The sequence below is a fragment of the Malurus melanocephalus genome, unplaced genomic scaffold, assembly GCF_030028575.1.
Source record: "Malurus melanocephalus ecotype Western Australia unplaced genomic scaffold, MMel_1.1 scaffold_22, whole genome shotgun sequence".
NCBI lineage: Eukaryota > Metazoa > Chordata > Aves > Passeriformes > Maluridae > Malurus > Malurus melanocephalus.
Window position 1 is genome coordinate 3,836,727 of NW_026623254.1, and position 12,297 is coordinate 3,849,023.

General features: G+C 45.2%; 1 protein-coding gene across 1 annotated transcript in view; it reads right to left on the reverse strand.

Moving 5' to 3' along the window:
* Window positions 1-1,150: 1,150 nt before the first annotated feature.
* Window positions 1,151-12,297, reverse strand: part of TMTC1 (transmembrane O-mannosyltransferase targeting cadherins 1) — a 134,072-nt gene continuing 122,925 nt past the window's right edge. Inside the window, exons 15-20 of the mRNA XM_057389995.1 lie at window positions 9,440-9,575; window positions 8,554-8,698; window positions 8,296-8,433; window positions 7,789-7,911; window positions 6,563-6,640; window positions 1,151-5,815 (exon numbers count right to left, since the gene is read on the reverse strand). Coding sequence (XP_057245978.1) covers window positions 5,675-5,815; window positions 6,563-6,640; window positions 7,789-7,911; window positions 8,296-8,433; window positions 8,554-8,698; window positions 9,440-9,575 — 761 coding nt within the window. The 3' untranslated portion in view covers window positions 1,151-5,674. The remainder of the gene's footprint in view (window positions 5,816-6,562; window positions 6,641-7,788; window positions 7,912-8,295; window positions 8,434-8,553; window positions 8,699-9,439; window positions 9,576-12,297) is intronic.

Below are 12,297 nucleotides of genomic sequence, written 5' to 3' on the forward strand. Positions count from 1 at the left end.
AGGAGRAACAACTCACCTCTCCCCTAACCARYCCTTTAACAGATGGAAGTCRATCATTTTATCAGCTGAGGCTGCAGGGTGGCACCACAGGTGGGTTTGGAAGCTCTCCAGCTCTATCTCACTGGTGTTCCCAGCTCCCTGGGCTCTCCTGTTTGGAGTTTGCTGCCTGTTTCCAGGCTCAGCAGCAGAATCTGATGTCCCCCCTCATCATTGCCACCAAGGTCTTGCAGAGGACCTCTGTGGGCACTGGGGAGAAGCCCCATTGTTGGGGTCTGGAAGAACCTCAGGGTTCAGTACAGACTGACTCAGTGTGCAATTCCCCTCCATGCTACAGAGCATTCTGCACACACCACAATGGGAGCAAACATCCATGGCACGTGTTCAGAGCTTTTGATTCTCTTTCAGTAGAGTTGTTTATCATCATCATTATCCCCTGGAATATCATCATTATCATCATTATCATGATAATGATCCCCATCATTATCAAACCCTGGAAGCATGCAGGAGCATCCAGGAATGTGTGCCAGGAAGAAGGAATTTACAACAAAATTAGTTTCTTTGTAATCTCTATTTTTTCTCTTTGCACTCAGTAGACCTGGCACATTCCTGACAGGCATAAAGCCTGACATGAAGAGCTCGTCTCAGTGTGACATGTCTGGTCACCAAGACTGTGTGAGCACCAACACATCTTTTCTTGTGTTCAGCCTCCAAAAAATGCCTGCTCCAGTATTTTYATATGCCCAGACCCAAAGACATATCCTGCTAGTTACTCCTGCATGCCARTAACCTGGACTCCAGGGGAAATAAAATACAAGTCAAGTGGAATAAGAAACTTTGGCCCTTTGGCACCTCCACAAGTTCCAGAAGAACTTGTTCATGGCTGGTCCTAAAGAAAGAGGCACAGCACTTACTTTTCTTACTTTTTATATAAAATAGACATTTACATACATTTTCTTTTGCAAAGACTTCAAGCAGAACTCCTTTATGTGAAATCTAGCCATAAATCCCACAGTGAAAAAAGCAAAGACTTCGCAAATTCCTGTATCACTGACATACATCCAGCTGCTGCTAGGAGTGAATTTATTTCTCAAAGATTTCTAATCCATGGGGTGTTTTCTTGTGGTTTTGTTTTTGTTTTTTTTGGTTTTTTGTTTTTTTTTTTAATAAAAAGATATGCACAACTAATTTAAAAAAATTAGATACAGAAATTAGAACCATATGAACAACAGGCAATGCAAACAACTCCTGCATGAGAGGAACACGCAGCRTGACACCCACTTCAGGCAGAGATTTCTACAGTAATACAGTTGTAGAAGCTGTAACTTTTACAGAGGATACCACTGGGGGTATTTTCCAGAAGAAAATATTTTCAGCAAGTCAGTACAAACATGGCAATGAACTTTTGCAAAAGTTATCAAGGTTACCTGAAGCAACTTTGCCACATTAAAACACCAGTGAATGCCAAGCGCTGTTTTTTTTCTTTTTCTTTTCTTTTTTTTTCTTTTTTTTTTTTTTAATTTTGCTGCTGGGTTTAAATGTCTGCGAAAGCAAAATGGTGAATTTTGAAATTGCTGCAAGAGACTGAAGGTTGGGAGAAAAGCCCTCCAAGGGCCAATTTTTTTTGAAAGATTTTGCATAATTGCATATATGAAAGATAGAAATTGAGCACTTGGTCACCTTAATCACATAAAGATTGAAAAGACTTAAGCATACACCAGCWGTTTCACTGAGCTGGAGGACAAGAGGGGCAAAAGACCATATAATGATATTCCAAACTGATTAATTAATAAATTAGATTTATRATTATCTTCTTTCACCAAACATAGTACACTGTTTCTGGCCTGATTTCTGTAATTGTGGAAAAGCTTTCATAGATTTTAGCTCATTTAGGGGTGTYCAGCCTCCCCTGCAAGTTAGGCTCTTTATTCTGAATTTTTTTACTTCTTTCTACCCACATGCATGCATGCACAGCCCCCTGCCCTCCTCGAGATCTCTGAAATGAAGCCCATTTGCACTGCTGCATTCACTCACTGCTTGGCCAAAACAAATTGCCTGCACATTTGTAGGAAAATCTAGCCCAAGGCATCCATGAGAGAGAGAAAATGCCCCCCACTGCATCATTTATCCTGGGGGATGGAAAAGGGATGGAAGCAAAGAATGCTCGAATTTAAATTAGCAATAAAATAAAATAAAATCCATCAGCTGCAAATATTATTCATGGGGAAAGGAGAAAACAACACAATTATGATGTTTCTCATTTAGGATTAAAATGCACAGTGACTACATGAGAGTCCTGTCTGACCAGCTTTCCATTAATTCTCTGCTTTAATATTAGTGAGCACTGAGGTTTAGCCAATGCAACTTGCAGAGAGCGCGAACTCTCCCCCACCAGGCACATCTTCAGCCATTTATTAATTTACAGTCTCTGCTAACCATGCTGAGCACTGGACTCGGCAGAAAACAACGTATTTATAACGCACTATTTTAGAACCTGCACTGCTAGAGGAAGAGAACATTTCCTATGATTAATTAAGATAATATAAAGTTATCACAAGGTAAGCTGCTCGATTTATCTTTCACAATAGCATTCCAATAGCAATAGCAATAGGTGGAGGTAACCCATTTCACATCACACTCYATTCTTCTTTGCCTGAAATAAACCCTTGACATGATTAATGCCCTGAACAAACACAGGGTTTCATCAGGACAGGGAGTCAGCTCAGAACTTCACCAGGTTTAATTGCTTTGGTAGCTCATGGTCTGAGCCATTCTCCCAATCTGCTGCCAGTTTGCAGACTGTCATCCTGCATAGATGGGCTATAAAGTGCTGGTTCAGGAACGTGGGGCTCCCTATTGAGCCTTCCTCTCTCCATAACCACCATAAACCCAGCCCCAAAACGGGGAGAGTTGGCCTTTTGGCATAGAAATGTAAACTGGTTCAACTGGCATTAAAATCCCTGGATATGTTATCTGCCTAATCCAGCCAAGTGGATTTGCCTTGTCATCCAACCAAACCACTGCCCTTATTGGGAAGGTCTCATCTTTCTCCATTTTCTGCAAGTAAGACAGTGTTGCACAAATGGTAATCAATCCTTCTCCAGGATGTGGGAGGGGGGCAGCCAAAGCTGTATTATACTTCTACACATAAACCAGTTTTAGGAGGTCAAAATGGCTTTGATCCGATTTTAGGACAAGAAGGAGACAATAATTTCTACCAGGTCTCTCAGGAAAGACAAACAAAGATTTGAGCCGAGGTTAAAAATGTAAAACTAAGTCTTCCCTYTCACAGAGCATTGCTATAAAAAATACAACTTCTGTATTTGAAAAAATATGTTTCATTGGCCACAATTTAAAGCCACACACTGGCAATGGGGCCTGTAGAATATATAGTATTTATTTAATATACCTTTATGAGGCAAAGTTTATAGCTGATACAGTTTTAAAGGAGGGGTATCTCCCCCTATCCTACCCCCAAGCTTCAGCTGGCTGCTGGAGCACTCTGTAGATGCCTCCTCCTCATGGGGGTTTGGATGGTGCTACTGTCAGGGCTGTACCAAACGTGTGAAAAGACAAGGGATGATTACTGACCCAGCCCCAGGGGCTCAAACCAACCCCTGGCCCCATAAAGCAAAGCAGGCTGCTTGGGCTGGGGGCAGAAAATTCACCAGCAAAACAACTTGTTTATTCTGATCCCAGTGCTCCCCTGGGAAGCTGGTTTGAAGGGAGAGAGCCCAAGCACCTGTGTTGCCACCCTCCCACCTCTGCCCAGCTGCAGGCACTGGCCGGTCTCCTTGGCCAGTGGGGCCAGTCCAGCCTGGTCTCAGAGGGTGCAAATGGCTCTGGTGGGTCCATAAACCCTGGCAGRGCAGACAACTGCACCTGGACTCCCTCTGAGCTACTACTGCAGCTGAAGTCACATCAATGATTTGTCAGTAATTTAACCACCAGTAGAAGTTGACATGAGGCTTTTCAAAGGAAACCAGCAAAACCTCCAGCACGTGGCTGAACCATCACAYTGAGTGAATCTAGAGCTTGCTGAGGTGCCATGGCTGGCACCAGCTGATTCTGGGCACYACAGGGGTGCCTGCCACTCAGGCTTCTTCTAACAGATGTGCTCTAAGGCATCGCAGCCCTAATCTGAACTGTCCTTTACTAATAATGCCAAACCCTGGGCTGCTCTTCTGCAGGGTCTGGTCACAGACAAGCCCAAACAARACAACTTTTCTAGCAGTTTACTGCTGCAAGAGGAACGAACTGACAACCTACCCTGATGTCCAAACCCAAAGGCACRAAGCAGGATCCCACTAATGCTCCCTGTGAACTTGTGCAAACCCCAGTGGAAGCAGCAGAAGTGCTGCTACTGCAGGGCCAGTGTGGCCCAATGTGCTCTGCAGCCACTTGCCTTAGAAYCATCAGAGGGAATTATTCCAGCAGGCCTCACTGGTGCTCCCTTTTTCTAACTTCAGACAATACGAGTCACAATGCCCAACCACGTGGCCAGCTGTGGAGGATATTGCCCAATTCRTATAAAACAGAGAAAATATATTAATTATTTGATTATTATAAGTTAAATAAATAAAGCTCAAAAATAAAAGCCCCAGTTCTGAAGAGAATTTGCTTTCCCACCTCAGTATTTAAAAATATAGATTTATGACTGATCAGCTATAGGTCATTTTCTGTATCTCTTAGGGGAGTGGTGAGAGCACTTCGACCAAGTATTTTGTGAGTGTTATCASCATGATAAATGAGTTTTGTCCCTGTACACCCACAAAAGAGCCTCCTTCGTACCTATCCAGGCTAACAAATCTTCCCCAATCTCTCTGTGGCTTTACTTCACCTCCTATATTAATCAGATAGGTTGTTTGTTTTCCATACAGGGGATTGAGCAGGAGGACAAATAATCCTACAGCTTCCCATTGGCTTTGGATGCTTCAGTTTTTTCCAGAGTAATAATTATTTGGCCTGGAGGGAGAGGGCAAAGGGTAAAGCCATATGATATTTGACAAAAGTGACATCATGAACCTGAATTACTACAAAATTACTGTCTAATGAGTAAAACATTCAGGCTAGGTTTTCCCTCAAAGGATCATCTGTCCTACTTGTAGAATCATCCTTCCAGGGTGATATTTAAATAGTTTTCCCTTTCTTTAGAATAATTTTCAAGTCACATTTAGAGCTGTAAAAGTGGCCACCATTTCCTCAGCATTAACCCCTTGGAACCTTATTTACGTGACCATTATGACCATGTTTCCTCTCTGCAGCACTTGCAACGAAGCCCATCAGTGGTACTCTACATGGATGAGGTGAGCCTGTGTGGAGTAACAGGAGGTGCCACTTCACCCCTGCTKCAATGGATGAGTGCTGTGTCTCCATGGTTTCCCTGGTGACAACCAAGATAGTGAAGGTACCTGTCCCACCCACAYTCCCAGTGTCACTACAATGGGTTCAGCCTAGATGTAAATCTTGATTAAAGGAAGGTTTTCATTCATGCTCCAGCATGTCCCACAGGAGAGGAGTGTCTCCTGTAACTTTGGTCAAACCTAAGCATGCATTCAGAGTTTGCCTTCCATAATACTGAGTCCTATCCAAGTTCCTTCAGCATCACTTTGAGCAACAGGCTTCCACCATCCTCTTCTCCAAGGGGCATGAGTGTCTTTCTGYTGGTGACTGATTGCTATGTTTGGTCTTTCTCCTGGACTTCCTGAAATCGTTTCTCCAAGCGATCCAGTTTGGCCAGATTCTCCTTCAGCAGCTTGCTGTTTGGAACCAGTTGTAAGGCTTTCTCGTAGTAGTCACGGGCAGTGATGTAGCTCCCCTACAAAAAAAATTAGTGGCAGATCTCATTCCCATTCCCTGACATAGAAAAGTCATTCTGAGGGTAAGGTGAAAAACGTAACGCAGGGAAAACAGAGTTTAGAAACCTTGACATGGTTGAATTAGAAAAATACTTCTGTATGAAATTGATCACCAAGTGTTGTTGGCCTAAATTTGATGAAACTCACATGGCAAAAAATAGATTTACATTTTTCTGTTATGTTGCACCAGAAGAGTTAATTTTATTCAGCAACAGGATRGCTTAAGGACATCACACAATGTGACTCCTTAAGACCCAAACTATAATGATATGCTAAACTATTCAAAAGAATAAGCAACTACAGGGTAGGCTATCTATTTCCATAATTTCATGCCAGTATTCTGCCATTAGACATCKTTATTAAATTCATTAGGTAGAGAAGAACGTAAAAAGTCGTATCACAGTGACATTTTTCTAAGGTAGGTCAACAACTGAAGCAGGAAAGCTTTAGAGAGGAGCAGGTTGTTCCTTGCAGCCTGCACTCTTAAAATATGAGATTTGCATAACAGGCTGGAAAATTCTAGCTGGGGTAGAGGGACTTTCCCCCTTTTTGAATAAAATACGTCAAGGGCACTTGCTGTTCACAAACATTAAACTCTTGGCAGTCTGAAACCAATCCAGCTTTTTTTTTTTTTTTTTTTTTTTTTTTTTTGTCCAGAGTAGTAGTCTCTACACCTGGCAGCTGAAGGAAAACCAAAACTGTCCTACCTTGATGTGCTCGATGCCTCCCATGTTCATCCAGGCCTGTGCTTGGTCTGGGTTCAGCTCCACAGCCCGCTTATAGCTCTACAGAAACATGAAACATTTCCAGGTTAAGAGTCTTCAAACAAAACCAGTGCTGGAGGGGAAAGAAGCGCATTTTCCTCTCCTGAAGCCATTCAGRATGTAATTCAAATTCCTCTCATACACAATGCACAAAGTGAATTTCAGTTTCTTTGCAGCAGAGGCACATAATGTACCGCTTCATGGCTCAGTCCATCTCACAGGTTTTCCCTGCCAGTTTGTGTTTTTCTTGCACTGTGAGAGAAGCCACACTTGCTACCCTGTCCCTGTCCCCTGCACCACTGGGGTCTCCTGCACCTCAGGGTCATTTCCTCAGGCAATGCCAGCCACAATGCTTGCCAGCTACAAGCCATGTGGCTGCTCTTTATCTGCAGCCACATTTTTAATTTGGAGCTGGCAGCAGACTCTGGTACAGCCATTTGCATGGATCTGAGGGCCGTGCTTTCCCTCCCCACTGACACTGAGCATGGGAGAAAAAGCAATAAGGACCTTCTGAAGTCTGTCAAACTGCACTGTTTAAACATTGTCACAACAGGAAAGGATTGAAGTCAAGATTAAACATCTCTAGGGATATTGAGAATATTCAGAACAATACCAATAAAATTTTCTGAATCAGAGAATAACAGAATGAGTTGGTTTGAGAGGGACTTTAAAGATCATCTAGTTCCAGCTCCCCTCCTGCAGGCAGTGACAYCATCCACTAGACCAGGGTGCTTCTGTACTATTATTAATGCAAACATAATTTYGGAGCTATCAAGCATCCTGCTCCACAGAACAAGCTAACCTCTCAGTTACTGGCTTCTGAGGTGAGGCAGAACAACATGATGAGCTCTCACAGGTCCCCAAGCTTCCAGCTGAACTATCTGGAGCTGGTCACTGACAGCAAGAGGGGCTGGGGCTGGATGGAGCAAGGGTCAATCCCACCACAATTCTGTACATAACCTCTTAGGGCAGGGAGGAGTATTTCCACACAGAAAGGAGGAAAGAAGTTGCAGTCAAGTCTGGTAAAGTTAGATGCCTCATAGATTCCTCTGTGCCAGTGATGGACTCTGAACTCCTAAGGCCAGGGTGTATGCASCAGGGGGTTTAAACACAACAAAAAACTCTATCTTTTAGCCTATAAAACCAGGTAGGTTTTAGAGCAGTCATACCTCGAAAGCCTTGTCAAGRAGATTCTGTTCTCTTAGCTGATTTCCTTTAGTGAAAAAGAGCTCTGATATGACTTTTGGATCCTTTGGTTTTAGCTGAAGMGCTTTTTCTATAGCTTCAAGTGCCTGTGAGAAAGCAAGAGAACATTGTGAGCCTTCCATTCAGCACCTTCCCACTTCTCATTCTTTCCTCACCACCATGGATTCCCAGCATAAGAGTCATCTTCCTCCTTCCCTTGTTTGACCCACATCATTAACACATGTGGAAATGAGATTTTTATGTGCCTGGGGCTGATGGGGGGCTGACAACAGCAGGAGGTGTAAGTTAAAAGAAAATCACACTGCTTAGCTTCAGTGTCAGTATGTAGATAAACATAAGGTTTTAGTGAAGAAATAACCTAGTGGATGTGTGCTGAGGCACGTGACACATGCCCAGAGAGATGGAGTGCAAAATTGGCCCTGAGCTCTGTGTGTGAGCCCTTGGGACAAGGGTATCCCATGCCACAATACCTTGGCATAGAGCTCCTGCTTGCTGTAGATGGCTGAGAGAAGGCGGTAGCACTCCAGACACTCAGCATCCTCACCAAGGATATGGTTCGTCATCTTCTCAGCTTCCTTCGTCCGCCCCATCATCGCCAGCACCTGAGCCTGTAACAGAGCCACGTTATAAAGTGTTATGGCCTTGAAAAGCTCAGCCCTCTGCAATACACTGGGCTGCACCCATGGGTGCTGCTCCCCTGTGGAGGCCCTGCCTGGCCCCATGCTCACCAGTGCCAGGCGGATGTCCTTGTTGGAAGGCTGCAGCGCTGCCGCCTCCCGGTAAACCTGCAGCGCTTCTTCGTAGCGCCCCGTGTTGTAATAGAGAGCCCCCAGTGGGGACAGGATCTCAGCCTTCCGGGATACCTTCAGTGCCCTGGGGTTTGGGAAAAGAGATGCAGTCAGGTGGTGTCAGCAGCAAAGTGGAAGAGCAAGGTGGGTTTGTGCTGGGATGGAGAACCAAAGCTCTGCACCATCTGAGCCTGGCAAGCACAAGTTAAGTCCTGGGGAGGGATGAGCGTGTTCACAGCAGCAATACCTCTGGTCACCTGAGAAGGGCCAAGAACCACCTCCCAAGTGCCCACGAGCCTGCAGGAGGGGTGGGGATGGTTGACAGTGACAGAACCTGGGGAGTGTGAGCATAAATCTATATGCCAAAAAGAAGGCAAAAATACCCGCACCCAGTCCATCCTGCTGCATACCAGGAGTCAGAACCTGCCTGCTGGCACATTGCTGGGGAGGACCAGAGTTCCTGGTGGTGCTAAGGGTTTGGTGCTGAGCTGTGCAGSTGGTGCAGCAGCCACAGACTAGCTYCAAGCAGGGTGGGAGCTGTGGTAAAACAACATGCTCCTGCCACTGAGAAACCTCTGATTTTATCACGAGAGAATCCCCCAGCCACAAGGAGCAGTGTCCATCCTGGGGGCTTGGGAACAGTCCAGGGAAATCAACACTGCCTGAGCCCATTGCTGCCTTTTCAAGCACTCCCCAAACCAGATGGAGAATGAAGGGAGGAAACCCCATGCATGCACTGACAGATCCATGTATCAGAAGCTCTTTAGAAGAGACAAGCCATACAGGGGCAGGGGGAAACCCTCTGTCTCCCACCCCAAATCCTCACCTCTTGTACCACACTTCAGCCTCTTTGTTCTGCCCCAGGGAGCGGTGVAGCCTGCCCAGGTTGACCATGGCCACGTGGTGAGTGGGGCTCAGGAGGATGGCCTGCCTGTAGTGGGACATGGCTTGCTCGGGAGACCCTGCAGAGGAGAACCATTAAATTGGAGCATCAGAAAAATCCTGTCTCAAACTCAGCATGCAGTGATGTCCTGGTTTTTATCTATCGTTCTATGTGTGGGAAACATTTTGAGAAAGCATCCTGCCTCAGCCTTTTGAATCTAAAAGAAACTGCTGTCCAAACTAAGATTTAGGCCRCAATATTCAGAGATGATACCGAGAAAGATTGTCTAGGGATGGGTTTTTGCAGGTCGAGGGCACAGGCACCAGAGGATAACTCCTGATCATGCAGCAGGGGGACACAGCTGTGCTAAGGACAAAGCACATCTCCGAGAAGGGGCTGGGGCACATGTGCCATCTCCTGGTAGAGTATTCTTCCACCCTGGAGAGACAGGCAATGAAGAATGGAGAACAACGSCCACCCACTATTCCCCACACCACCACCAGAACTGCAAGTAATTTCAGCTCTTTCCACAGAGATATTCCCTCCACCTCTGCTGTGCTGCTCTGAGCTCCAGCTCAGTCTCTGTGTATTACTCAACAGGACTGGGAGTAGCTGCCAGGGACCAACTAATTCCCACTCAGGGCAATAAACCCCCGAGCAGAGGTGTCCTGGTGCATTTTGGAGCACGTAGGCACCATCCCTGTGCTGCACAGGAGCCATTGGGTGGCACTGCTTCGCTGTGTGAAAATGTGCAAGGTCCTGCAGCCCATGACATCACTGAGCACCACAACAAAATACCAGCAAAAAGGGAGGTGTAAGATCACCACTCCAATGTCYAAAACTCTAATTTTAATATCAGATTTTTATTTCGCTAAATAATGGTAAAACCATAAAGTTCCAGCATTTCAGTAATGCAAATAYTGCAGYTTTAATCCCAGGGCTCRTATAATTGGTTTGCAAACTCATGAYCAGATAATCTCCTGATGAAAACCAATACTCAAAGAGCTTTGTCCATCAACAAAGCTTTTCAGTGTTGGCATTTTTTAAACTGAATCACTTCACAATGTTTTTAATTCCATTTCTGGAAAACAGATCTCGAAAACAGCCAGTGCCTTTTGGGGCACTGAACACGCTGCTGTGGGAATTTTATTTTTACAGTTTTTCAGGTCTAGTTTGGTTTTTCTGAGACCACCTATGCAACTTAAAATGTAAATGGACACATCTTAGCATCTCTTTTGCAGGAGAGAGAAAGAAAATCTGTGGAGAGATTTAGGAGTGTGTAAGATTCACTCAAGGCTGAGAACATGTTATTCAAGGTATAACTTTTTCAGAACATCCAGCAGCAGCCTTTCCCCATCACTGAGCAGGCAGATGTTTTTGAAAATTATATCTACAAAACATCCTGGGAAGCAGCTGGGCATGCACCTCAGTCCCTCAGCCAGCCAGTGCCTCCCTYGCTCAACACACAGGGGTGATGTGCATCGTTAAAGGAGACACTCTGAGTGTCTGTGACCACTGCAGAGCTGTCTGGAGTTTTGGCTCCTTAAAGCCTGACACTTGCTGCAGGCTCGATGCACAAAATCCTGCAAGTTAATTGGTGTGGTGTTTCACAGCATCTCCCTGTGCTGCCAGTGAGGAGCACAGCCTGTGACAGGCTCACCAGCAGCCTTCCTTCACGCCTTGTCATGCCTCCAGGAGGGTTATTGACACATCATGCCCCAGGTATCAAAAGTCAGTGGGTTTTTTCCCAGTTGTTTGTGTGTAGGGAAGCGTAGGAACAAACCAGGAAATGATAGTTTTGACTTTGGCAAGTGCAAAAACCAGAAAGTGCTCTGCACTACATTTGAACCACAAATTTTGGCAGGAGCAGAACAGTTTATCTGAGTTGGCAAGCAAAGATGAGTAGAACATCAGAGGGAAATTACTCAGGAATTCTTATTATTTGCAAGCTTGAAKTTTGCCAGGGCACAAATTCAGAACCTCAACCTCTTTTGCTAATGCATGATGCCTCCTTTGATTATGAACATTGATTTTGGTTTTGTGCTTGTTTCACACTGGTGCTACAGAAAAGTGATGGCTCAGAGGCAGAACAGCCAGCTGCARAATGACAGACACCAGTGTCCTTTCTTTCTGCCCAAGAAGCACCACTGGAGCTGGGGACATGTGAAAGGGGCAGAATGGGTGACAACCAGATACCTTAAGCCTACACTGTTTCATCACTGAATCTTGGCTCTGTTCTGGATGGACCAGAGTGAGACAACAGACAATTTTCACTAGTCATTTGTCAAACTTAGCCTTGCTTATAAAGCTGTCAATAAAAGGTGGCAATTAAAGTGACGTTTTTGTTGTTGTTATGTGAATGCCAGAAAGTGCCAAGTATGTTGGATGGGAACCAGGAGCCCAGAAAATAAAAGATGCCATTATAGAGGTCCTRAAAAATCAATTCACCCCACAGTGTATAAGGTTTTGTTTTCACAGATGATTGTGGTTTAAAAGCCATGTTCCTTTCTACAGTGGCAGCACTCAACCCTTACAGTCAAAGAGCCAGGTTGTAACAAAGTGGGGCTGCACGTGCTCCAGAGACCATAATGACCCATTTGCGTGCCTGTGATGTGGTTTGAGGTGGCCATGCCTTGCTGGAAAAATGGCAACACTGTCAGGGTGCTGCCCAGCTCACACTGAAGAGGGCAAGTGGCTGTGATGGTGAGAAATGCTGAAGGGAGCAGTGGGGCTGAACGCTCATGCTGCACAGTGCCTGCACTGATTACAAATTCCAGTGYGCTGTGCCCTCCCTGCAGCAC